This window comes from Entelurus aequoreus, linkage group LG26 (genome assembly GCF_033978785.1).
Source record: "Entelurus aequoreus isolate RoL-2023_Sb linkage group LG26, RoL_Eaeq_v1.1, whole genome shotgun sequence".
Lineage (NCBI taxonomy): Eukaryota > Metazoa > Chordata > Actinopteri > Syngnathiformes > Syngnathidae > Entelurus > Entelurus aequoreus.
In genome coordinates, this window is record NC_084756.1 from 31,682,280 (window position 1) to 31,710,057 (window position 27,778).

Here is a 27,778-nt window from a genome sequence, read left to right on the forward strand (position 1 = left end):
AGACAGAAAATCAACAATACTATTAAACCTTGGACATGTAACTACACGGTTAATGCTTTCCAGCCTGGCGAAGCTTAACCATGCTGTTGCTAACGACGCCATTGAAGCTAACTTAGCAACGGGACCTCACAGAGCTATGCTAAAAACATTAGCTATCCACCTACGCCAGCCAGCCCTCATCTGCTCATCAACACCCGTGCTCACCTGCGTTCCAGCGATCGACGACGCAACGAAGGACTTCACCCGATTATCCGTGCGGTCTGCGGCTAGCGTCGGATAGCGCGTCTGCTATCCAAGTCAAAGTCCTCCTGGTTGTGTTGCTACAGTCAGCCGCTAATACACCGATCCCACCTACAGCTTTCTTCTTTGCAGTCTTCATTGTTCATTAAACAAATTGCAAAAGATTCACCAACACAGATGTCCAGAATACTGTGGAATTTTGCGATGAAAACCGAGCTTTTTGTATTGGATACAATGTGTCCGAATACTTCCGTATTGACGTTACGGGCATACGTCATCATACATAGATGTTTTCAACCGGAAGTTTAGCGGAAATTTAACATTGCACTTTATAAGTTAACCCGGCCGTGTTGGCACGTGTTGCAATGTTAAGATTTCATCATTGATATATAAATTATCAGACTGCGTGGTCGGTAGTAGTGGCTTTCAGTAGGCCTTTAACGTTTGAACTGGAACATTTTATTTTTTGCAAATATTAGCTCATTTGGAATTTGACGCCTGCAACATGTTTCAAAAAAGCTGGCACAAGTAGCAAAAATGACTGAGAAAGTCGAGGAATGCTCATCAAACACTTATTTGGAACATCCCACAGGTGAACAGGCTAATTGGGAACAGGTGGGTGCCATGATTGAGTATAAAAGCAGCTTCCATGAAATTCTCAGTCATTCACAAACAAGGATAGGACGAGGGTTACCACTTTGTGAACAAATGCGTGAGAAAATTGTCGAACCGTTTCAGAACATTTCTCAACGAGCTATTGCAAGGAATGTAGGGATTTCACCATCTACGGTCCGTAATATCATCAAAAGGTTCAGAGAATCTGGAGAAATCACTGCACGTAAGCGATGATATTACGGACCTTAGATCCCTCAGGCGGTACTGCATCAAAAAGCGACATCAGTGTGTAAAGGATATCACCACATGGGCTCAGGAACACTTCAGAAAACCACTGTCAGTAACTACAGTTGGTCGTTACATCTGTAAGTGCAAGTTAAAACTCTACTATGCAAAGCCAAAGCCATTTATCAACAACACCCAGAAACGCAGCCGGCTTCGCAGGACCCGAGCTCATCTAAGATGGACTGATGCAAAGTGGAAAAGTGTTCTGTGGTCTAATGAGTCCACATTTCAAATTGTTTTTGGAAACTGTGGACGTTCTGTCCTCCGGAACAAAGAGGAAAAGAACCATCCGGACTGTTACAGGCACGAAGTTCAAAAGTCAGCATCTGTGATGGTATGGGGGTGTATTAGTGCCCAAGACATGGTTAACTTACACATCTGTGAAGGCACCATTAATGCTGAAAGGTACATACAGGTATTAGAGCAACATATGTTCCCATCCAAGCAACATTATCATGGACGCCCCTGCTTATTTCAGCAAGACAATGCCTAGCCACGTGGCTTCATAGAAAAAGAGTGTGGGTACTAGACTGGCCTGCCTGTAGCCCAGGACCTGTCTCCCATTGAAAATGTGTGGCGCAATATGAACCCTAAAATACCACAACAGAGACCCGGACTGTTGAACAACTTAAGCTGTACATCAAGCAAGAAAAGGGAAAGAATTCCACCTGAAAAGCTTAAAAAATTGGTGTCCTCAGTTCCCAAACGTTTACTGAGTGTTGTTAAAAGGAAAGGCAATGTAACACAGTGGTAAAAATGCCCCTGTGCAAACTTTTTTGCAATGTGTGGATGCCATAAAATTCTAAGTTAATGATTATTTGCAAAAAAAACAGATGTTTCTCAGTTTGAACATTAATTATCTTCTCTTTGCAGTTTATTCAATTGAATGTAAGTTGAAAAGGATTTGCAAATCATTGTATTCTGTTTTTACTTACGGATTACGTGCCAACTTCACTGGTTTTGGGTTTTGTACATTTGTTGTATAGTGGTGACTAGGGGTGCAACAACCAATCGATTAAATCGATTAAAATCGATTATAAAAATAGTTGGCGATTAATTTAGTCATCGATTCATTGGATCTATGCTTTGCGCATGCGCAGAGACTACTTTTTTTATTTTTATAAACTGCAACATTTACAAACAGCTGAGAAACAATAATCAAAATAAGTATGGTGCCAGTATGCTGTTTTTTTCAATAAAATACTGGAAAGGATAGAAATGTAGTTTGTCTCTTTTATCCGATTATTAATCGATTAATCAAAGTAATAATCAACAGATTAATCGATTATCAAATTAGTTGTTAGTTGCAGCCCTAGTTGTGACGTCATCACTTGTGTTTTCCTGGAGGACGCGAGTCAGCACCACTACTTGCATCAACATCGCGGGTGAAAACAAAGTGTGGGAATATTTCCTCCTATTCTTGTTAAAAGCATGAATACCTTGCTCATTTTGCAAAGCAGATCTTGTTTTTATGACACTAGATCTGCGATACGGGAGCATTTGAAGCGGAAGAATGTCGGACGTCTGGAGGATGCGGTCTCAACTCGGTAAAATAACTAGCTAACCACTGTGACACAACGTTGTAAGAAAAACTGATTTAACTATAATTTTAGCCAAAGTCCGCCAGCTAAACTTTGTCTAAATCAATGCAAGTACTTTTTAAAGCGGCATCAATTTGCAATGCAATAAAGAAAGGCAAAACAACAAACACAATCTTACGCGCGCACACACATTAAGCATTAGGCACACATGCGCCAGTATAATAAAATGAAAGGGGAACTGCACTTTTAAATGTTTTTTTCCTATCATTCTCAATCATTATGAAAGACATGATGGATGTTTTTTTAATGCATTCTAAATAGTATATAACCGCGAAGAAAATTCCGCGTACATTGGAGCCTTAAAAACATCCAAACACCTCCATTAAGGTTTTGTATACATGATGTAAATATATATGTAATGTAGTAACAAGCACATTTATATTAACATTTAATATTTACATATTTTGCTAATTTTAGGCATACGCGACGCATTAATTTAAAAAACGCATCACAACATTGACTCTTTTTTTTTTAACAACTTCACTGATTATTACTCACTGCAGACTTCATGAGAGCCAACAAAAATAACAAAACATCACTTACTGTGCAATGTCTGCTGTCTTTAGGGTGCCGACTGCTAGAATGTTCACATATTCCCATTTAGATGAGGAATGACTCATAATCCTCACGAAGAAAAGGGGGATGAAACCAAGCGTCTTTTCCTGTCAATCTCGCCACATCTAAATTGGCTGTCAAAGTGTACCAACTTGTCGGAATACGTCCTTGTCCTACTATCTAGGTGAGGTGACTGATTTATGATATAGAATAAAAGTTTGACGAGCAAGAAAATAAGGAAACACCTGATCAGTCCATCATGTCCACATTGGCACACAAGCTTGTGATAGTTTGTCTGCGTTAGCGCTTATAACAACAATATCACTAATAATCGGTTAATATTCATCTCACGAAATGTAAATGGAGTATTGTTGGCGGTTTTGGATGTTTTTTATTGGGATTAATGGGCGGAATAGAGGACCTCTTATTGGCTCCACTGTAAGCAGGACTTTTATTTACGAGTTAGAATGCAGAAAAAAATTAAATAAATCGGTCACCACGTCTTTCATAATGATTGTAAACGACAGGCAACATTCCAAAAAAGTGTAGTTCCCCTTTAAACATACAATCTATTAGATAACTAAAATGTTAAGAAATAATCAATGATACAACTATATACATTACATCTATTAAAGTGCTAAAAATGCTAGGAGTTAATCAATTACATATCAGTGTGCAGCTTTTTAAATACATTATTACAAAATGCTTGTTTTTTTGTGAGCAAGTTAGTTTTGCGCTTTATCTTTTGTTGTTATTGCTATTTTAACCGTCTTTTTTTTTTTTTTTACATAAAACATATACCGTATTTTTCGGACTATAAGGCACATTTAAAATCCTTTAATTTTCTCAAAACTCAACAGTGCACCTTATAACCCGTTTGCGCCTAATGTACGGAATCATTTTGGTTGTGCTTACCAACCTCAAAGCTACTTTATTTGGTACATGGTGAAATGATAAGTGTGACCAGTAGATGGCAGTCACACATAAGAGATACATGTAGACTGCAATATGACTCAAGTAAACAACACCAAAATTGTATATGTTCCATTGAAAGTATAGAACATTACACACGGTGCTCAGAAACCTATGAAAATGTTTTAATACGACTTTGGTAAGCTATGAAGCCGCACCGCTTGATGGATTGTACTGTGCTTCAACATAATAATAATAATAATAATGGATTAGATTTTATATCGCGCTTTTCTATTGTTAGATACTCAAAGCGCTCACAGAGAAGTGGGAACTAGGGATGTCCGATAATGGCTTTTTGCCGATATCCGATATTCTGATATTGTCCAACTCTTTAATTACCGATACCGATATCAACCGATACCGATATCAACCGATATATGCAGTCGTGGAATTAACACATTATTATGCCTAATTTGGACAACCAGGTATGGTGAAGATAAGGTCCTTTAAAAAAAAAAAAATAAAATAAGATAACTAAATTAAAAACATTTTTTTGAATAAAAAAGAAAGTAAAACAATATAAAAACAGTTACATAGAAACTAGTAATTAATGAAAATGAGTAAAATTAACTGTTAAAGGTTAGTACTATTAGTGGACCAGCAGCACGCACAATCATGTGTGCTTAAAGACTGTATCCCTTGCAGACTGTATTGATATATATTGATATATAATGTAGGAACCAGAATATTGATAACAGAAAGAAATAGGGGGAAGGAGGTTTTTTGGGTTGGTGCACTAATTGTAAGTGTATCTTGTGTTTTTTATGTTGATTTAATAAAAAAACAAACAAAACAAAACAAAAAACGATACAGATAATAAAAAAACCGATACCGATAATTTCCGATATTACATTTTAACGCATTTATCGGCATCCCTAGTGGGAACCCATCATTCATTCACACCTGGTGGTGGTAAGCTACATTTGTAGCCACAGCTATCCTGGGGTAGACTGACGGAAGCGAGGCTGCCAGTTTGCGCCTACGGCCCCTCCGACCACCACCTATCATTCATTCACCAGTGTGAGCGGCACCGGGGGCAAGGGTGTAGTGTCCTGCCCAAGGACACAACGGCAGCGATTTGGATGTCAAGAGGCGGGGAGCGAACCTGCAACCCTCAGGTTTCTTGCACGGCCGCTCTACCCACTACGCCATACATACGAGTATTATTATGTTGTGTGTATAAGGTAAGACATTATCTGGCGTTTTGTTTCGCAATATTATTCAAAAGCAACTTTTCTTACCTTCTGGTACTTGCTGATCTGTATTTGGGATCTGCATAAAAAAAATTCCGCATTTGTAGTCCGTGCCGACTCTGTAGTCGATAAGCTTCTTCTTTTTCTCTATCTTCTTGTTATGGGACATTCATCCTCCGCTGTTGGCATTTCTAGTATACAGTACTGTAAAGTTCTTACTTATATCTGTCAGTAAACTCACCATGAAAGCGCTAAAACATACCGATATAGTGAGTTTACATTAATCACACAAGGAACTTTAGTTATTAGAGAGTTCCGGTCTGACAGTTTTTCATGGGACACATTTCCGGCGTTGTTATTGCACTAGTGAGCCACGGATGAGGAGATGCTGCTCCGTTATTGATTGAAATAAAGTCTGAATGCCATTAAAACAGTTAGCTCCATCTTTTGACACTTCTTCCACTCCCGTCCTTGCACGCTACACCGCTACAACAAAGATGACGGGGAGAAGATGCTGCCAAAGGTGAGCCACGTAAATAAGACCGCCCACAAAACGGCACATCCTGAAGAGACTGTCAGAAAGCGGCTTGAAGATGATCTGCAAAACATAATCTATGCAACATTTTGACCAAAAAACCACCATTACATGTAATGTAGACCAGTGGTCCCCAACTTTTTTGTAACTGCGGACCGGTCAACGCTTGAAAATGTGTCCCACAGACCGGGGGTGGGGGTGGGGGTGGGGGGTATAGTAATTGTTTATTTATTTATTTATTTTATTTTTTGTCATAAAAAAATACAATCATGCCTGCTTACGGACTGTATCCCTGCAGACTGTATTGATATATATTGATATATAATGTAGGAACCAGAAATATTAATAACGGAAAGAAACAACCCTTTTGTGTGAATGAGTGTAAATGGGGGAGGGAGGTTTTTTGGGTTGGTGCACTAATTGTAAGTGTATCTTGTCTTTTTTATGTTGATTTAATAAAAAAATAAAAAGATAAATTATTATTGGTTTTTTTTTGTTTTGTTTTTATTTCTTGTGCGGCCCGGTACCAATCGATCCACGGACCGGTACCGGGCCGCGGCCCGGTGGTTGGGGACCACTGATGTAGACCACAAGGAAGTGATTTCAATTTAGAAAAATAATAATAATAATTAGAGATGTCCGATAATATCGGCCTGCCGATATTATCGGCCGATATATGCGTTAAAATGTAATATCGGAAATTATCGGTATCGTTTTTTTTTTTATTATCGGTATCGTTTTTTTTTTTTTTAATTAAATCAACATAAAAAACACAAGATACACTTACAATTAGTGCACCAACCCAAAAAACCTCCCTCCCCATTTACACTCATTCACACAAAAGGGTTGTTTCTTTCTGTTATTAATATTCTGGTTCCTACATTATATATCAATATATATCAATACAGTCTGCAAGGGATACAGTCCGTAAGCACACATGATTGTGCGTGCTGCTGGTCCACTAATAGTACTAACCTTTAACAGTTAATTTTACTAATTTTCATTCATTACTAGTTTCTATGTAACTGTTTTTATATTGTTGTACTTTATTTTTTATTCAAGAAAATGTTTTTAATTTATTTATCTTATTTTACTAATTTTTTAAAAAAGTACCTTATCTTCACCATACCTGGTTGTCCAAATTAGGCATAATGTGTTAATTCCACGACTGCATATATCGGTTGATATCGGTATCGGTTGATATCGGTAATTAAAGAGTTGGACAATATCGGAATATCGGATATCGGCAAAAAGCCATTATCGGACATCCGTAATAATAATATGACCCCTTTAATGCGCTCTATAATCCGGTGCACCTTTTGTATGAACATAGACCTGACTTGTTTTATTCGGCACTTTTCTTGTCCTTACTTTTAAATAAAGTAAAGCTTAATAGATATTAACATTTTTGTAACAGCCTAATGAGCAGCATAGTAACAGTATAAATTGATATTTATGAAGGAATTAGTCATATTTGTTGTTAGTAAGCCTAAACATATCTGGCTAAAAATTAAAGTTACTGAATATAATATAATCTGACTAGTCGACTAATCGTTAAGATAGTCGATGACTAGTCGACAATCAAAATAGTCGTTAGTTGTAGCCCAATTGTGAGTAAACCCAAATTCTACCTGGGGGAGGGAATGATGTGCTAGAAAACTGTCCCAAGCAAAACCTAACTCCCTTTTCATTCCTCATCCATCTTAATTCTGACCCAAGCTCCATTTACTTGCCAAAAACCAATCTTGGAGGTAAACACATCTGAGCCCTTGAAGTGGCCATTGAGACGTGACACTGTCAACCACAATGAGGTGAGATGAGAAACTGTCACCCAAAGTGGAACAAAGTAGATGGGCTCGGGCTGAATCGCAATCACTTTGTATGCGCCGTAGCGGGGGCCAATGTAAATGTAAAGCAGATTTTGACAGCTACAACACTTTATCAGCTAACCCGCGCGAGCTACAAAGTGTCAGTTTGCAAAGCGCACAGAGGAAGAGACGCTGATTGATATGAATGAAAGGATATTGCAATATTACACCCTTAAATATAATTGGGGTTGTTGCTTTGGCAACGAGCATTATGCCTCAATGCAAAATCACATTATTTTACACTGATACTGAACGTAAGACTAAATTATCTAAACGTTTTCTATTCTGTAGCTGAAGGCTCATTTGGAAAAGCTAGCATTGCTCAGGGTGGCCAGGTGATGAGAGGCGATGAGGGAACATGAAAGGCCAAGAAACAAGATGAGGGTATTTGATGGCAGGCCTGTGGGCACAGGAGTAGGGGATGGAAAGATGATGAAGATGAGAGCCCTCACTGTTAAAAATCAAAAGGATGGATCAAAGCGACACAGTGACGTCTCCACCACGCCTCCCGGGCACGCAAACGCATTGATTCCCTTTCTCTCACGCAGATGAAACAGCGGAGACATGAAACAACGAAGCGCTGCAGAAACATCACGTGACACCAAACTCTGCTGCAACCTGGTAACTATCCTTCCGATTAAGTTCTCAAGCTTATACGTACACAACAAACAGTTGGTTGCCAGTCGGTGTGAAGTAAGCACGCCTGTCAAACATTAAATAGGTTCAATGTCAGCAAAATACCACTTGTAAAGGCTGCGTGACTGAACCTAAGTGACATCACGCTGCCCTCTGCTGGTGGGACTGTGCTGCAAGCCCTTGCTTCTGTTTAAATCTGGACAATAGTTGGCAAAAAAGTGGTATGCAACACCTTATGATTCAGTTAATTAATGCACAAAACAAGGTCCACAAAAAGTATGATTGGATGAGCTTGTTGAGGAATAGCTTTGCTAAAGCTCTGCCCTCAACCCCATTTGAATGGACCAAAATACAGCAACTTATTGTAGAAAGTCTTTCCAATAGATTTAAAGCTGAATTTTTTTTTTTTTCATTTTCCATTTCCTGTTGGTGTAATGGTCAGGTGTCCCAATACCTTTGTGAATGCAGTGTATCACATGAAGTATGATAATAATACTTAAGTGCTCAAAACTGCAGTAAAAGTTATAACCCAAAGCCCACCACCTGCAAGTCATCCTATATAACAACACAAATCAGGGGCCTCATCTATAAAGCTTGCATAGGCTTAGGCTTAAAGGGGAATTGCACTGTTTTTTGTAATTTTGCCCATCATTCACAATCTCTATGTAAGACAAGAACATGTTTTTTTCTTTTTTTTATGCATTCCAAATCGTAATATACGGCAAGTACGAGGTGGCTAACAATGCAGCTAATGGAAGTCATTATTTGCGCACACCTGCTCAGTGGCCTTGTGGTTAGAGTGTCCGCCCTGAGATCGGTAGGTCGTGAGTTCAAACCCCGGCCGAGTCATACCAAAGACTATAAAAATGGGAGCCATTACCTCCCTGCTTGGCGCTCAGCATCAAGGGTTTGAATTGGGGGTTAAATCACCAAAATGATTCCTGAGCGTGGCCACCGCTGCTGCTCACTGCTCCCCTCATCTCCCAGAGGGTGAACAAGGGGATGGGTCAAATTCAGAGGTTAATTTCACCACACCTAGTGTGTGTGTGTGTGACAATTATTGGTCTTTAACTTTTAACATAAAGCCCACTGAAAAAACATTCGAGCACTGCCAGAAATACTTATTTACATGTTGTGACCTGCTATTAACCAAATATTAGCGACATTGTTATTATAAGCGCTAATGCTGAGGAACTACTTTTAGTGGCGCCGCGATCACAGAGAGATAACTAGCTTATGCAGCTATTGACATACCGAGTCGGGGAACTGTTGCATAATCTCTGAGTTGGTACAAGTTAATTTTAGATTATAAATCATGCTTATTTCTTGCTTGTATAGTAGAAGGTTGTGGCCATAAACCGAGAAGTTGGTCAATCCTGACATTCAACTTAGAACCAGAGATGGCGAGAAAGACACAAAAAGATGCTTGTTTCATTTTATTTTTTAACCAGCGTGAGGATTATGATAAAATATTTACCTAAACAAGAAGATATGAACATCCAATCAGTCAGCATGAAGACAGCAGAAATTGTACAGTAAGTGATTATTTTATTATGTTTGTAGTTTGTATTTTTTGTTTAGCACTTAGCAATACTGCTACTTATTGAATCTGCTTATCACTCAGCTTCTAAAACTTGTAGCTCATCCTCCTTATCTTCAGGCTCAAAAAGATAAGGTTCTGGATCATTCATTTGTCCCAAAGTAGTCTTTGTTGACTCTCATGAAGTCTGTATCTATTAGCGTTGTTGTTGATGGAAATAGTAAATGTTGTGATGCGTCTGTGCAATAAATGCGCCACTGTATGCTTAAAATGAGCAAAATATGTAAATATTATATATTATTATGATGTGCCTGTTACTACATTACATATATACTTACAGGGTGTATATAAAATGTTGATGGAGGTTTTTTAGACAGCTTTATAGGGGGAATAGTGCAAGTCTTAGATGACTTTTGCTAGCGTTTCTTTATGTCAGAATGCATAAAAAAGAAAAGCACATATGTGCTTGTCCCACATATGGATTGTGAATGAGAAATCCCCAAAAAGTTCAGTTCCCCCTTGAAGGTAAAGGAGCATGTGCGGTCAAAATAATAACACGCTGGTTAAGTGTTGGAGTAACTTTAAATATATTTTCATCCTACATTCAATGGAAACAAATATAGTTCTATCAACAAGGATAACAACTGGTTCTTACATTTATTAGCTTAGTCTGTATTTTGTTTAATCCTTTTGCTTAATCATTGCAGGAACCATCAGGTGTTATTGACAAGAAAAACACTCAACTGACTGCCTGATTCGATTTTATTAATCAAATGTAATAGCCTCACTAAATTGGCCCTAGTGTGTGAATGGTTGTCTATCTGTGTTGGCCCATTGATGAGGTGGCGACTTGTCCAGGGTGTACCCCGCCTTCTGCCTGAATGCAGCTGGGATAGGCTCCAGCCCCCTCGCAATCCCGAGAGGGACAAATGGTAGAAAATTGATATAACAGCCTATAATGTGTGTGCTCATCAACCTATAAGTCAGTCCTTCTCAAATAGAGGGGCAGGCCTCCTTGGTGGGGTGTGGCGTGTGACCTCGGGGAACATGCTTTCTTTTTTGCCATACCAGAATATGATGAAGCGTATGTAACACTTGGCTTCACTTGTAACCACGGTGGGAGACGAAAGACCAGTGTGTGGTTTCTTTTGATGCGAATAAGCTTACAATGTTATGCAGAGGTATAGTTATGACAATTTTATAGACAATTATACTACTTATAGTCATGGGGGTGGGAACAGAAAATATTTGAGAAGCACTGATATAAGTGGTGACTGTAAATAAATTGAACATTTACCATTAAAAATATACAGTATAGAAAAAGCAATGCAGCACCTGATATTTTTTATCATTTTAACATCATTAATTATACTAAACATACATTTATTGTCTAATATCACCCAATATACACATCCTAAGGGCTGCCTTGCGTTACTTTGGTCAATTAATGCATATAATTCAGCTCTTTGTCGCATAGAGTATGTCATTTATACCAACATTTATTTGTCTCACAGCAGCCTCCATTGGTGTGGATTGTGCCAAATTTACTTGAATTAGTTTTGTTGTAATTCAATAATGGCCAAAATTAGTTTATTATACTGTAAATGGTCGTAATGTAATAATTTCAAATGCATCCGTCTGGAAATACATGTGACGTAACTTCATTCACAGTTAAAGGACAGTCACATCTCTGAACTCACCCTTTAAATTAAAAACAGGTTGTACTACACTTATGTAATGTTGCACACGAGGCACAGCTGTGCTGAACTTGGTTTTTATTTGGTTTGGTTTGTTGTCATTGTTTTTACGTTGTATTTGCACTACAATATCACAATCTATTCTATTGTTGTATTTATTATGTTATATTTAAAATCAATTCCTATTAACTTATGATATTTCTAACCTACTCTATTTATATCCTATTCCATTTAAATTATTATGTACATATTATCATTCTTGTGGTACTCATTGGGGTAAATCTGGGACCTCGGATACTAAATGTTGTGCCCTCTTAAGCATGCTGGTATGACATTCAATACAAAGCTTAAAAAAATGCCAATTAAAATCTACTAATATGATTTCAACCATACTTTTTTTTTTTTGAGGTTTTGAATTTTACGCACAGTCTTCGACAATAGATAGAAGATAACACAATGACTGACCTTTGGCACGTGCGGATTGAACTCCACGGCTCTGTGAATGGCCTCCACGGCGTTCATCTCTGCTGTGCTGAGACCCCGCCTGGACGCCGCCTCCGGGGAAAACCTGAGGAAACAGCCTGGTGTGACAACCGACAAACCAAGCCATCAAGAAATGTTCTCCGAAGCGGACAGGAAGCATACTTATCGGACACGGCCCGCGCTTTCAAGAGTGCGGAAGTGTAGCATATCGTGGCTGATTTTGGAAGGCTGATGTCTACAATGAAAGCCCAAAAAAACAAAACACAAGAGACATTTTGTCAGTGATCGCTAATTACAAAAGGAGATGTTCTTTGTAGTCGTACCGTCATATTTGGCGAGGACAGCCTGCACATCAGCGTATGCTTGAAGCTCTAAGAGCGCCTCCAGAAGGTTTTCATGTATATTTAACATCCCGAGCAATGGGAACTCCTTCATTAACTGTTAAGAGGACACAAATCAAACATTAAGAGGCAAATTAGTGAACACCATGCCAAGCTGTGTGTAATTCTACCTTCACAAAGATAAGTAATGGTACATCAGTTGTAATCAATAAGTACTGATGAAAGCCAAATTGGCCATAAACTAAGTTTTTTTTAAAAATTAAAATGAATAATTCTAATTATTCCGTTACAGACTCCTGGAAATATTAACATAAAACACATTAATTTGCGAATATTTAAAATTTGACATTAACAAAACTATGTACAATACAGTACAAATGATGAATACAAATATACAAATATTAACACAAAACACATTAATTTGCGAATATTTAAAATTTGACATTAACAAAACTATGTACAATACAGTACAAATGATGAATACAAATATACAAACATTTAACATAACTTTTACTTTTATTAGAGACTCTTGTTGGGGGACAGGGTGATGAGCAAAAAGGGAAAAGGGAAGGGACGAGCTACACAGTGCAGACTTTACAAGTTTTTTCTGAATTCAAGAGTGTTTCTCACCTCCTTTATCTTAATTTAACTTTCTTTTTTCATGCTCGGCATCACAGGATTTGGTTTTTGTGTCATTTTCCATTAGTTCCGGTTCCTCAGTTCTCTTATTTTGTTACATATGTTTGCTATTTTGTTGAAAGTGTTTCCTTTTATTTCCGAGGAAGCTGCGATGTGCAGCTGTTTATAGTCACTTATCAGAAGTGTTCCTAAAGGTGAACTGCATTTTTTTTTTTAGTGCCTATCATTCACAACCCTTATGTAAGACAAGAACACATATGTTTTTCTGTTTTTATGCATTCTAAATATTAAATAAATGCAATCAAAAGTCTGCTCTAATCTGCCTATAAAAGCCCTTAAAAACACCCAAACACCTCCATTAAGGTTTTATATACATGATGTACACTACCGTTCAAAAGTTTGGGGTCACCCAAACAATTTTGTGGAATAGCCTTCATTTCTAAGAACAAGAATAGACTGTCGAGTTTCAGATGAAAGTTCTCTTTTTCTGGCCATTTTGAGCGTTTAATTGACCCCACAAATGTGATGCTCCAGAAACTCAATCTGCTCAAAGGAAGGTCCGTTTTGTAGCTTCTGTAATGAGCTAAACTGTTTTCAGATGTGTGAACATGATTGCACAAGGGTTTTCGAATCATCAATTAGCCTTCTGAGCCAATGAGCAAACACATTGTACCATTAGAACACTGGAGTGATAGTTGCTGGAAATGGGCCTCTATACACCTATGTAGATATTGCACCAAAAACCAGACATTTGCAGCTAGAATAGTCATTTACCACATTAGCAATGTATAGAGTGTATTTCTTTAAAGTTAAGACTAGTTTAAAGTTATCTTCATTGAAAAGTACAGTGCTTTTCCTTCAAAAATAAGGACATTTCAATGTGACCCCAAACTTTTGAACGGTAGTGTAAGTATATATTAAATAACAAGCACATTTATAATAACAATTAATATTTACGTATTTTGATCATTTTAATCATAAGTGCCGCATTAATTTAAAAACGCATCACATTTGCTTTTTTTCCCACTACATAATGATAATGATAAATGGGTTATACTTGTATAGCGCTTTTCTACCTTCAAGGTACTCAAAGCGCTTTGACAGTATTTCCACATTCACCCATTCACACACACATTCACACACTGATGGCGGGAGCTGCCATGCAAGGCGCTAACCAGCAGCCATCAGGAGCAAGGGTGAAGTGTCTTGCCCAAGGACACAACGGACGTGACTAGGATGGTAGAAGGTGGGGATTGAACCCCAGTAACCAGCAACCCTCCGATTGCTGGCACGGCCACTCTACCAACTTCGCCACGCCATCATTGATTATTACTCACTGCAGACTTCATGAGAGCCAACAAACACAATAAAACATCACTTACTGTGCAATGTCGGTCGCTATTAGGATGCCGACTGATAGAATCTTGTTTTATTCCCGTTTAGGTGAAAAATAATTTAAACATTTAGTGAAGAAAAAGGGATGGAACCAAGCATCATTTTGTGTCGTTTTCGCCATTTCTGACTCTAAATTGGCTGTGAAAGTGTAAGAACATGTCAAATTACATCCTCGTCTTTCTACTATCAAGGTGAGAGGCATTATTTAGGGTCTACAATAAAATTCCACGACCAAAGGAAGCGAAGAAGCAGCTTTACCACTCGACGATGCAAACAAAGCCATAAACGCTAGTGGTCAAGGCACCGCTATAAATCGATCATCTGCATTAGCACATATAATAACAACATCACTAACACTTGTTTATAATCCAAGTCACAAAATATAAATGGAGTATTTTTGGCGTTTTGTAGATGTTTTTTATTGGGCTTTATGGGCAAAATAGGGGATATCCCATTGGCTCTGTTGTACAGACTTTTATTTACGTTTACTTACGAGTTAGAATGCATTAAAAAAAAAAAATTGTTGTCATGTCTTTCATTATTAGGAAAGATAGGCAAAATAAGAAAAAAAAGTGCAGTTCCCCTTTAAGCATGGTATTTTCTTACCTGTATGTTAGATGCATTCTGTTGCATATGTGTTTTCCTGTGTGTGTGATGCATAGAGACCCTTTTTTTTTTGCATGTGGCCTTTATCTGCATTCTGGGGGCATCTTTGGGCCCATAATGACTTTTTTGCAGTTTTACCCAATAAAAAAAGCACAGAGACTGAGCCACCAAAGCATAGGATTCTTTGTTTGGGCACTCGATTCCGCTGAATGATACGCAGGTAAACTGTTATTCAGCCGTATAAAAATTGCGATGATATACGGAAACCGGGGCAAATTCCATTAAAATTTTCATCCCAAACTGATTAATTTTATAAGTGGGGCGTGCAAAAACCAAGATGCTGTAAATTGTGCAGGTGTAGGCCAGAGTGCACTGATAGAGAAGATCTACGCAGAAGCCAAAAACACACTTACGTCTCGCATCATTTTCACTGCCTCTTTAATGCGTCCCAGCTTGCGTGCACACATGGCCAGTCTGCGTTTAATGTAAACCAGTAAGTTGATATCTTTGCCTGCTGTAAACACAACATACAGAGAGAGGTCAATAATGACAACATTAGGTTTGGTGACACTTTTTCCTTAAATAAGATGTAAAACCGTCTCTAAACTTCTGCCTGTACATTTTGTCTATGTTGTATGGTAGAGCCATTCTTACCAATAGCTAAAGCTTTTTTGAAGAGGCGCTCGGCTTCTGTGATCGTTGTAGCCTCTTCTTCCGCGAGAAGCACATAGGCTGCAGCACATCTACACAAAAAAAAGTTATTTATTTGTCATTTAATGACAAAATTGTTACAGACAGGGCCTGAGCATTAAAAAGTAAATGCAACGTACAACTTTTAGTACAGTTACAAGCACAATATTTAGGCAGAGGACTCACTCATGGTTCATCTCGATGGCCTGGTAAGCGGCCCTAATCCTGGCTTGAGGATTCCTCTCCCTCCAGGCCTTCTGCATGACTGTAGGCCAAAGTTAATTACACGCTTATCATATGCAGCCAAACAGTGCGCACACCTACTCACCGACAGACAACATGCAAACATTTTACTCACCTGAATCTTCTGGCCTTAACTGCTGAGTGTCTCCTGTGAAAAAGGTCTGATGGTCTTGAGCAGACAGGTTCATGTCGTAGTACGTCAGTGGTTCCTTCCCAGTCACCCACGTGTACCTGAGGCGATATTTCCAATATACAGTGGAAGCTCAACTTCATCTGCAGGCCTTTCAAGTTGTATATTTTATCGTATAGAAAGCATATTACACTACTGTTATATTGAAATCACATTCTATTATTAACAGTGTTTACCTTATAGTTAAACCAAGGAGGTGGACTCAATGTCGAATGTAGGAAGTGAAAGACTTATATATTTAATATTTCATTTATTTAATTGGGACAGTGCACATTAATCAACATTTGAATAAACAGTGTAAATGCGCCGGACTAAGCATAAATGTTAATTTTCAGTCGTAGTCCCAAGGTAGGTTTCTAAAATAACACATAAATATAAATATAAAGCTTTTTAAAAAAAAAACAACACATTTTACGTAGAATATTGTTCGTTTTTTCTATTTTTGTTTCATTTTAATGGCTTTTAAATCGTGGTTCTCAGTGGTACCTATGTTTTCGTACACCCTACTTTTTGTTTGATTCTTTGTTTGGTGTAAATATTGGCAATAATCTTACTTCGCTTTTTTTTTATACACTGTCTTGCTCGCCGTATGGCCAAACATCGTTCCTAACAACCTAGTCCGTTTGTCTGCGTATCATTCTGCGGAATCGAGTCCCCAAACACATGGCAGACACAACAGAATCCAAAGTGTTGATGACTTAGTATCTGCTTTTTTTTAATTAAGTATGACTGCAAAATAAGTCACAACGGGAGCAAAGAAAATTTCACGTGACAGCACTTTGATTAATAAAGGCAAGAAAAAGTACTGAATTAAAGAAATAACTTGTAGCAAGGTACAAAGGTACCCCCCCCCACCCCCCCTTCATCTTTGTTAGTTTTAAAAGGTAAAAGTGATTTAATTCGTTATTTATACAAATTTTGCATTCTTTGCTGCACGTAAACCGATAAATATTCTCTATAAAATATAGGGGTGTCCGAATTCGATAGTGATAATGGATATTGGTCCCATATCAGCAAAAAACAAGTATTAGATTATATCGGCTTGCATCTAAAATCTCCGACATATACAGTACAAACCGTCTTGCAGCGCATTTACTGGACAGGCAGTTAACATGTAAATGTCCTTCAATAAGCATAACAAGTATATTTTTTTGTATTTTAGTGAAAAAAGTAAACATGGTGGAGCAAGCAGCTACACAACAGCTCAGCACATGATAGCATACAAGAAGTGCTCATTTTGACGGGATATTTTTTAAATTTCGCTTCAGTCAGTCTTGTCAAAAGTGTCTTGTAGTTTAAGTCAAACTTTAGGCATCTAGATTTATTTAGTGTTAGTCCACTGAATTTCACAACGTTTTAGTCAGCTAAAATGGCACTATAATTAGTCGACTAAAATATAAAGAATACAAGTTAATGCATCTTTGAAGTTTTCTCGAAAGCACATTTATTTAGGCTACCTGCAAAGCATTTTTTTTTTACAAAAGTAGCAGGATCCTTTGGTCAGGAATGGTGCAGTCAGACTTTTTTTGGTCCACATGTCAATGTCAATAAATATCTTTCTTTGCACTTTTATATTTTGTTGTTGTTGTTGTATTTCATCTTCATAAAGATTATACATTTTATTTGAAACAGTCAGCTTTCCATGCAGTGTTTCTACTATTATTATTATTATTATAGTGACAGGTCATCTGTGCAAGTAATAATTTTATCATGTATGTTGTAGAGCCACATAGAGTTGGCACATATACAAGTGTTGTAAACCTAGTTTATTGGCATTGTTTGCAACATATGGTCTATGTTTCCACTCCTCTGTAACTGTGACTTCAATATTGTCAGAGCAACTACTGCGTTTCATAAAAATGTGTATTTTGTTTATATCGCCTATTTAGCACAGCAAAGATGTGTAAACTTATTAAAGTATACCAGTAGTATACAAGTAACATGGTAGTATTAACTTTGGCCAACTCACAGTTGTGTAGATGTCTCACTGACTCGCCTACTGATGGCGTGATAGCTTCAAAGGTAAAATGTGCCCTCTTCTCTTTCTCTCAGGTGTATACGCATTACAATGCACACAGTATTGTTTGGTGGTGAGAAATCCAACTTCCTAATCTCACAAAAAAAACATATTTTTGTTATGGCTCACTCGTAGCCGCACACTCGTACGCTGTTAAAGAGCTGTGATTGGATCTATTCTGGACTTGTCCCACCATTCTACAAGATAAATATAGTGGGATTTCATTTATGTCAACATTTTTGTTTTGTTTTTATTCATTGACTAAACTGTCAGTTGATTTTGTGAGTTCAATCGTGAATTAAAAGATTCACATCCCTAGTAATAAGTGTCCCTAATTGCACAATTTTGCAGTCTAAAACACCACATTTGTCAATAAAAATAGGGATTAAATAATTATAGTTGCATATTACTTACACATACAAAGTCTCCAAGTCAGAAGTGTATTAGAAAGTATACAGTAACAAACATGTCCACTTTATTCAACTTCCTCTGTCGTGATCTTAACTTAATGAATTATTGTGGCCACTCGGTGTCACCCATAAAACACATTACCATTCCACTTTAACTTAAAGACAGCGTAGATCCAATCCAGACAGTTAACAATAAATAGGTTACTGTTTTTCATAGCTATTACCTACCATCTCTGTTTTGAGTATTTTCACTTGATCAAGCCTTTTCTAAAATTCCACACCACAAAGTACGATTGATTCGTGCTGATACTGTACTGGTCAATACTCAAGGCTCCAACATCAGTTTTGTATCAGAAGTGAAGTCGGGACACCCAAAATAAAATGTGTTTTGGGTAGTTTTTTTGCTTTGTCAAAAAAGGATGCATTTGTTATTTAAATTATCTCTTACGGAAAAAAAAAAAAGTTTTCGTCTGACCTCTTGGGAGGGATTATTAACAAAAACGGGGTACCACTGTACTTGGATTTTTCTTTATCCGCTTTCATGCAGTTATTGGCAATTTGTTCAATGTTCCTTTACGTCTAATAAAGCATTTATAATGGATAAAATTTAAATCATTATGCTTTGCTTGACCTTTACAGCTACACTGTGAAACATTATCAGTAGGGTTGGGTATCGAGTATCGATTGGAACCGGGACTAACTTTCCGATTCTCCCGGAATCGTTCAAAAGTTTAAATTTCGATTCCGAGTTTCGATACTCAGTCCGCCGACCGAAAAAAAAGAATAAGTCCGCCGACCGGAAGAAGAAGCCGCTAAACACCAACGAAGAAGCGCCCACCGCCGGAAGTGTTAGCATAGCCGAGCCTATGTAGCCGAGCGAGTCAGTCAAGCATGGATAGCGGGCGTCGGCGGTCGAAGTGTGGCTTTATTTTACTAAAAAAAATGAAATATCGGCGAAATGTAACACGTGCGACAGGACTGTTTCGTGCTTAGGAGGGTGCACGTCGAACATGATGAAGCACCTCCGAGTACAAATAAATGCGTGTCCCGTCTTCGACGCGCTGCGCCGACCGTCCTCCTGTGCCTCTTCCTCTGGCTTCGATGCCCAGCCTGGCACCTTGGTGACTGCATTGCAGTTCGAATCCGGTAAGTAAAACAATATATACGCAATAAATAATGTGTTTTGCGCCAACGTCGAGGCAGCTCACAAATTAGCCCGCATATTTTTTCATAGACAATTTACAGCCTGCTAGCCAGGCTCCGCGATGTGCTCAGCGTACTCCGTTCACCGTAGCGGCAATGGGGAAGATGTCGGTGCCACAGACGGAAGAGTGCCACAGAAAGGTCACTGCACACATAGTCAAAAGACTGCATTCCTTTTCAGAGGTGGAATCTCCAACATTTAGGTTAGTTAAGCAATAACGTTAGAGCTAAGCTAATTGATACTGGGCTAAACAGTAACAGCAACATTACATGTTTGTTTATGTTTGCAGGGATATGGTGAAACCTCTCAACCCAAAATACATACCACCTTCCAGGGACTACCTGTCAAACACATTGATCCCGGCATGGTACAAGAAGAACCGGAATCGAGAATCGTCAGGAATCGAAATCGTTCGAATTCAAACGAAACCCAACCCTAATTATCAGTCAAAAAAACAAACGCCTTCGCTCACATGCTTTCTTTACCTGTTGTATTCTGCACCTCTGAACAGATTCAACGGATTCCTCCAGACTTTACACTCTATGGAGAAGAACAATATTATTACTGGTGATGAATGTTTGAGGACAATTATTAAAAAGGTACTAGGGGTTCATTTGTGTCTCCTCCTCACCTGACACACTGGGTCTAGGCTCCGCCTCCCCATTGACTGAGGAAAAGAGACCCGTGGTGGAGGTGCTCTCCACTCCACCCAACAGGGGGCGCAGGTGGCTGACTGAGACTTGCTCTATGAAGGAAGTCCCGTACTTCCGGAAGTACCACCACTCAAATATCTGCCACAAGAGCGATATAGACAAGTAAAAGTAAATTACATGTGGAAAGGATTTGCATTTTCCTAGGAAGTCAACAATGTTGGTGTGGAGGGAGAGTGTGATCAGCGCGCCTGCAGGAGCAAAGGTCACCACCTCTGTCCATGGTGCTGAAGACAGAGCGCCATCAGACGGGGGCGTGGCAGTGCTGACGGCGAGACACAGCTGGCAGGTGATTAGACAGATGTAGAAGTCGCTTCCTTGCAGTCCCACTGTCAGACACGGCACAGGAGTCCAGCGTGCAGGGTTAACAAGCTTTTTAATGATCGTATGTTTTTCTGAAAATGTTCTCCAGACTTTTCAGTCTCACCAATCCTCCTCCTCCTGCTGTTCCCGACCGCTACTGTTAAAGACAACAGGTGAGTAGACAACCCGTACCACCTGGGAAATTTAATCACCTGCCAGCTGTGTCTCGCCGTCAGCACTGTCACGCCCCCGTCTGATGGCGCTCTGTCTTTAGCACCATGGACAGAGGCGGTGACCTTTGCTCCTGCAGGCGCGCTGATCACTCTCCCCCTTCACAGTTGGCATTAACGCAATTTTTTTTACGCATTGAAATCAGAAAGGACTCGCATTTCCGGAAGTCCGCGCATCCCCGGGACCCCAACGACTACTTTGCTGCTGCCAAAAATTGATTTCAAGCAATATTTTGATACTGATACTACCGCCCCTAAATCAAAGTTCTCTGGCTGACGAGGACTACTGACACATCTCCATCCACCCATCCATTTTCTACCGCTTATTCCCTTCGGGGTCGCGGGGGGTGCTGGAGCCTATCTCAGCTACAATCGGGCGGAAGGCGGGGTACACCCTGGACAAGTCGCCACCTCATCGCAGGGCCAACACAGATAGACAGACAACATTCACACTCACATTCCCACACTAAGGCCAATTTAGTGTTGCCAATCAACCTATCTCATCTCTGCATATTTTACTAGAATACCTTTATGGGCATTACATACCAAAATCAAGTACCTACTGTACTGTTTACTTGTTGAAATACCCTTCACATCAATTTTTGGCATTAGCAAAGTGGTCGTTTGGGTAGATACTTGCTCTAAAAAGGGTATTTGCCCTACCGATAACAGTTAGAGACGTGGATTAAGTCCCATCTTAAAACTCATTTGTATACTCTAGCCTTTACATAGACCTCCCCTTTTAGACCAGTTGATCTGCCGTCTCTTTTTCTGCACTGCCCCCCTCTCCTGCGTGAAGAGGTTATCAGGTGACCACAGATGACGCGCTAGCTGTTCAAAGTCGAGACCCGGGGTGGACCACTCATCTGTGCATCAGTTGGGGACGTCTCTGCGCTGCTGACTTGTCTCCACTCAGGATGATCCCCTGCTGGCCACACTATTACTCCGGTACTGTTGTCTTGTTCTGTATATATTGTACAGTATTTTGTATTTGTATAGTGTTTTGTATATTGTACAGGATTGCTTATTATTTTTATTGGATAGTAGTCTGTTCATTTAAATTCTTAGTTTTATCTTTATTACCTCTTGTGTAATTTATTTTTATCCCATATTTGTTCCCACTACCGCACCTTAAATTGGAGTCCTTAATCTCGTTATATGCAAATATAATGACAATAAAGTCCATTCTATTCTATTCTATTCTATGGACTGGACTCTCACACTATTAACTAGATCAGTGGTTCTTAACCTTGTTGGAGGTACTGAACCCCACCAGTTTCATATTCGCATTCACCGAACCCTTCTTTAGTGAAAAAAAAAAAAAGTTTTTCAAATTCAAGAAAAAGTTATGTTTTTTTTACTGGTGTACCAAATGAATCGTGCATGAACATCACCTTGTTCAAAGAACAAAACCAACAGTGCATGAACTCACAAAAAATTACACACCTTACACACACTACCATGAATTGATTAACGTGGACCCCGACTTAAACAAGTTGAAAAACTTATTCGGGTGTTACCATTTAGTGGTCAATTGTACGGAATATGTACTGTACTGTGTAAACCAGGGGTCACCAACCTTTTTGAAACCAAGAGCTACTTCTTGGGTACTGATTAATGCGAAGGGCTACCAGTTTGCTACACACTTAAATAAATTGCCAGAAATAGCCAATTTGCTCAATTTACCTTTAACTCTATGTTAATATTAATAATGAATGATATTTACACTTAATTGAATGGTTTAAAAGAGGAGAAAACACGAAAAAAATTACAATTAAATTTTGAAACATAGTTTATCTTCAATTTCGACTCTTTAAAATTCAAAATTCAACCGAAAAAAAGAAGAGAAAAACTAGCTAATTTGAATCTTTTTGAAAAAATTAAAAAAAGAATTTATGGAACATCATTAGTAATTTTTCCTGATTAAGATTAATTTTAGAGTTTTGATGACATGTTTTAAATAGGTTAAAATCCAATCTGCACTTTGTTAGAATATATAACAAATTGGACCAAGCTATATTTCTAACAAAGACAAATCATTATTTCTTCTAGAGTTTCCAGAACAAATGTTTTAAAAGAAATTCAAACGACTTTGAAATAAGATTTAAATTTGATTCTACAGATTTTCTAGATTTGCCAGAATAATTTTTTTGAATTTTAATCATAATAAGTTTGAAGAAATATTTCACAAATATTTTTCGTCGAAAAAACAGAAGCTTTAATGAAGAATTAAATTAAAATTTATTTATTATTCTTTACAATAAAAAAAATAAATTACTTGAACATTGATTTAAATTGTCAGGAAAGAAGAGGAAGGAATTTAAAAGGTAAAAAGGTATGCGTTTAAAAATCCTAAAATCATTTTAAGGTTGTATTTTTTCTCTAAAATTGTCTTTCTGAAAGTTATAAGAAGCAAAGTAAAAAAATTAATGAATTTATTTAAACAAGTGAAGACCAAGTCTTTAAAATATTTTCTTGGATTTTCAAATTCTATTTGAGTTTTGTCTCTCTTAGAATTAAAAATGTCGGGCAAAGCGAGACCAGCTTGCTAGTAAATAAATAAAATTAAAAAAAATAGAGGCAGCTCACTGGTAAGTGCTGCTATTTGAGCTATTTTTAGAACAGGCCGGCGGGCTACTCATCTGGTCCTTACGGGCTACCTGGTGCCCGCGGGCACCGCGTTGGTGACCCCTGGTGTAAACTGTACTGTGTAAACTGTACTGTTTCATATAATGTATTATCTTTCTTTGCAATCTGCTAGTAAAAGTTTCAATCGATCAATCAAACAACCTGCAATTCAGATGGAACATTGTTTGGGGGTATCCATAATACGCCGATAGGGAGACGTTTTTATTTACACGATAAGTCGGATGTGTCTTTATTTCCGTGGCGGAGGCTCCGCCGAACCCCTGAGGCCGACTCACCGAACCCCTTCGGTTCGATCGAACCCAGGTTAAGAACCACTGAACTAGATCCATTGCATCTGTGGTCCCCTCCAAAGTTTCTCATTGTCTCCCATTGGGTTGAGTTTTTTCTTGCCCCGATGTGGGATCTGAGCCGAGGATGTCGTTGTGGCTTGTGCAGCCCTTTGAGACACTCGTGATTTAGGGCTATATAAATAAACTTTGATTGATTGATTGACATCACTGAAGGCCTAGGTGGGAAACGCACGGCTCGCCACTGCATAAAAATGATTAAGCTATACATTAATTGCAAATAACGTGGGAAAAAAAACGTATGACAACTTACAAGAATGAGTCCAGAGATGAGGGAAGACGTCCCAGTGAGAGCCACGTAGAATTTGGGAGTCAGTGTGTTCAAAAAGAGTGATGCTGAAAAAAAGGGAAAGTAGTGGCTTTAATGCGAGTGTTATTGCGTTATAGCTAAAAATAAATGTAGGTAGATAATCAAGCTAGTGATAATATGACAATATGTCAGTACAGTGTCTATGATGCACAACACAACCCACACATATTGATCTATATGAATAACATTCGCTGCATTATAAAAGTAAGTTGTCGAATCTGAGCACAGAGAGAAACAAATGTTAAAATAAGCCTAAACCATCTTTGTCTTTGAATGTTTGCTGGCAGCTACCAGAAGCAAGCGGAAGGCTAACAATAGCTAACGAGCAAGATGCATTCATTCACCAGAAGTCAGGCTTTCCTGCAGCTTGAGCGGGCTCCACAGGACGTATATCATGATGAGGACCATGCCGAACCACACGAAGCACACGTACGTCCACGACCAGGAGAGCCAAGACTTCAGTTTGTCTGTGAATCCGTGAGATTGGGGATTACTGCCAGTGGAGTCGTCCATGTTTTCCCCCGGATGTCTGTAAACACACGGGTCACGTGACCAGAAATGGAGACGACATTTATTTTGAAATCGAGATCGGCAAAACTGCCACTTCCGGGCTCCGTTTTGTTGATCTTCATACAATGTTTATGAATACACTATAAAATATAAGTATATTTACAAAAAATACTCAGGTTGAACATTACACATGAACCTGTATTTAATTCGCAATTAATCAATTATTATATATAACATTTAATTATTATTTATTATTGTATTTGTTTTATTAATATTTATTGATCTCTTAATATATTTAACATCTATTTATTTATTCAAATAATTAACAAACATTTTTTTAAATTATATTTACCAAGTTAAAGAGTTGATCTTTTAATTTAATCATGTTTATTGATGTTTATTAACAATGAATTTAATATATTTAACAATTTATATTTCCCAAATTAAAGAGTTGATCTTATAATTGAATAATGTTTATTGATGTTGTTTCAACAATTCATTTAATATATTTAACAATGTGCATTTATATGACAAATAATTATTATAGATACTCTTTCACAGATGAATGAGTTAATGAAAACGTTGTAGTTTAAAAATAATTCATGTGCAAAGTATTTATTCAAATTACTTTGTTATTAGATTTTTTTGAAGTGAATTATATTTATATAGCACTTGTCTCTAGTGACTCAAAGTGCATTACATAATGAAATTCATTATCTAAGTTACATTTTTTAAACCAGTGTGAGTGGCACTGGGAGCAAGTGGGTGAAGTGTCTTGCCCAAGGACTCAACAGCTGTGACTAGGATTAAGCGGGGATCGAACCTAAAACCCTCAAGTTGCCGGCACGGCCGCTCTACCAACCTGGCTACGATTTTTGTCATACGTTTGGTAAGGAAATCAAGAGCCGTATTCCTAAAGATTCTTCCCAGCAGGCACAAGACATTAATACAATGTTGATTATACATACATGCCTTTTAAAAACTGGCTTTGAAACGTTGCAAAATAGTTGTTGTTTCAATGGTCCAATTAACGTCACAACCTGACATTGAATAAAAGTTGTCAAAAATCATTTTGTTTCAACGTTGTATTTGTGTTGCAAAATGACCAAAATTCAATGGTCAAATCAACGTCAGAACCCAACTTTGATTAAACGTTGTCAAAAGCAGGTTGTTCTAACGTTAGGTTTGAGTTGCTCAACGTCAGGACCTAATTCAACAAGTTCTCACCGTTGTGTTGATGTCTTGTGCCTGCTGGGTTAGTGCAAAGTATTGCTCCTAGTGACCAAATTCCAAGAAAATTCTTAGAATCTGATGTTTCATTAGAATTTCCCCCTAAAAGAGAAGAGTGGATCCTCGTAAAGAGAAAAGCTATTCCTAAAGATATAGCTTTCAAGAGAGATCCTAAGGTAAGATCTGTTAAGAGCAGGGAAGAGGACGTTTAAGATGCTGAGGAGTTCCCGAAGCAGAGGACAAAATGGCAGAAGAGATATTCTCCAAACACTGGATGACAGAGAATGAATGAAACGCTACAGGTTTGGTAGTGCAGGAATCACGTTTGTGGTTGATCTCATCAGAGATGCACTTACTTCTCCAACCCAAGCCACAATGCAATACCACTCGAAATGAAAGCCAACCAACACTGCCTCTTATTTAGACTTAGACTTAGACTTCCTTTATTGTCATTCAAATTTGACCTTTACAGTACAGATAAGAACACAGTTTTGTTGCATTAGCTCGTTGTAGTGCAGGATAAAAGAGCAATAAGGTGCAGATATAAGTAAATAGATTACTGTACAGATAAATATATTACACTTTTGCATATGCATCCACATTCGATTAAAGATTAAAGTACCAATGATTGTCACACACACACTAGATGTGGTGAAATTTGTCCTCTGCATTTGACCCATCCCCTTGGGGAGCAGTGGGGAGCAGTGGGCAGCAGCGGCGCCGCGCCCGGGAATCATTTAGGTGATTTAACCCCCAACTCCAACCCTTGACGCTGAGTGCCAAGCAGGGAGGGAAACGGGTCCCATTTTTATAGTCTTTGGTATGACTCGGCTGGGATTTGAACTCCAACCTACCGATCTCAGGGCGGACACTCTAACCACTAATGTCTTTATATTCCAGCGAGTTCATCCGTTTTGGGGGATTATTATGATGCGTTCAAGAGTCTTATGGCCTAAGGGAAGAAGCTGTTACAGAACCTGGAGGTTCTGCTACGGAGGCTGCGGAACCTCTTTCCAGAGTCCAGCAGTGAAAACAGTCCTTGGTGGGTGTGGGAGGAGTCTCTACAGATTGTCTGAGCCCTGGTCAGGCAGCGGCTTTTTGCGATTTCCCGGATAGGAGGAAGAGGAGTCCTGATGATCTTTATGTATCTTATAGGCCGGTCAGCAATCACAGACAGTGATGAAAGCCATTTTACCCTCGTAAATACCAATTTGAGTTGAAATGTTGAAAGTGCAAAAATTACCAGCAATATGAGCAAATAAATATAACTATCACTCTGTGAATACTGTGCATGTGGGTCTAAGTTTTCACACATTATTTAGGATCATTTTTAAGTAGTCTTTCTGTGTGGAGTTTTGGAGTTCTTCCCTTGACTGCGTGGTACTCCGGCTTCCTCCCACCTCAAAAGACATGCACCTGGGGATAGGTTGAGTTTATTAAAAGATTACAGCTGGTACAAAATGCGGCTGCTAGATGTTTGACAAGCACAAGAAAGTTTGATCATATTACGCCTATACTGGCTCACCTGCACTGG

The 27,778-nt window shown here is 38.5% G+C and overlaps 1 protein-coding gene across 1 annotated transcript in view; it reads right to left on the reverse strand.

The window, feature by feature from the left end:
• st7l (suppression of tumorigenicity 7 like) overlaps positions 1-25,063 on the reverse strand; it is a 58,477-nt gene extending 33,414 nt beyond the window's left edge. Inside the window, exons 1-11 of the mRNA XM_062037809.1 lie at positions 24,849-25,063; positions 24,448-24,530; positions 20,587-20,746; positions 20,441-20,495; positions 16,250-16,365; positions 16,078-16,156; positions 15,856-15,944; positions 15,615-15,715; positions 12,544-12,658; positions 12,383-12,455; positions 12,203-12,305 (exon numbers count right to left, since the gene is read on the reverse strand). Coding sequence (XP_061893793.1) covers positions 12,203-12,305; positions 12,383-12,455; positions 12,544-12,658; positions 15,615-15,715; positions 15,856-15,944; positions 16,078-16,156; positions 16,250-16,365; positions 20,441-20,495; positions 20,587-20,746; positions 24,448-24,530; positions 24,849-25,017 — 1,143 coding nt within the window. The 5' untranslated portion in view covers positions 25,018-25,063. The remainder of the gene's footprint in view (positions 1-12,202; positions 12,306-12,382; positions 12,456-12,543; positions 12,659-15,614; positions 15,716-15,855; positions 15,945-16,077; positions 16,157-16,249; positions 16,366-20,440; positions 20,496-20,586; positions 20,747-24,447; positions 24,531-24,848) is intronic.
• Positions 25,064-27,778: the final 2,715 nt, after the last annotated feature.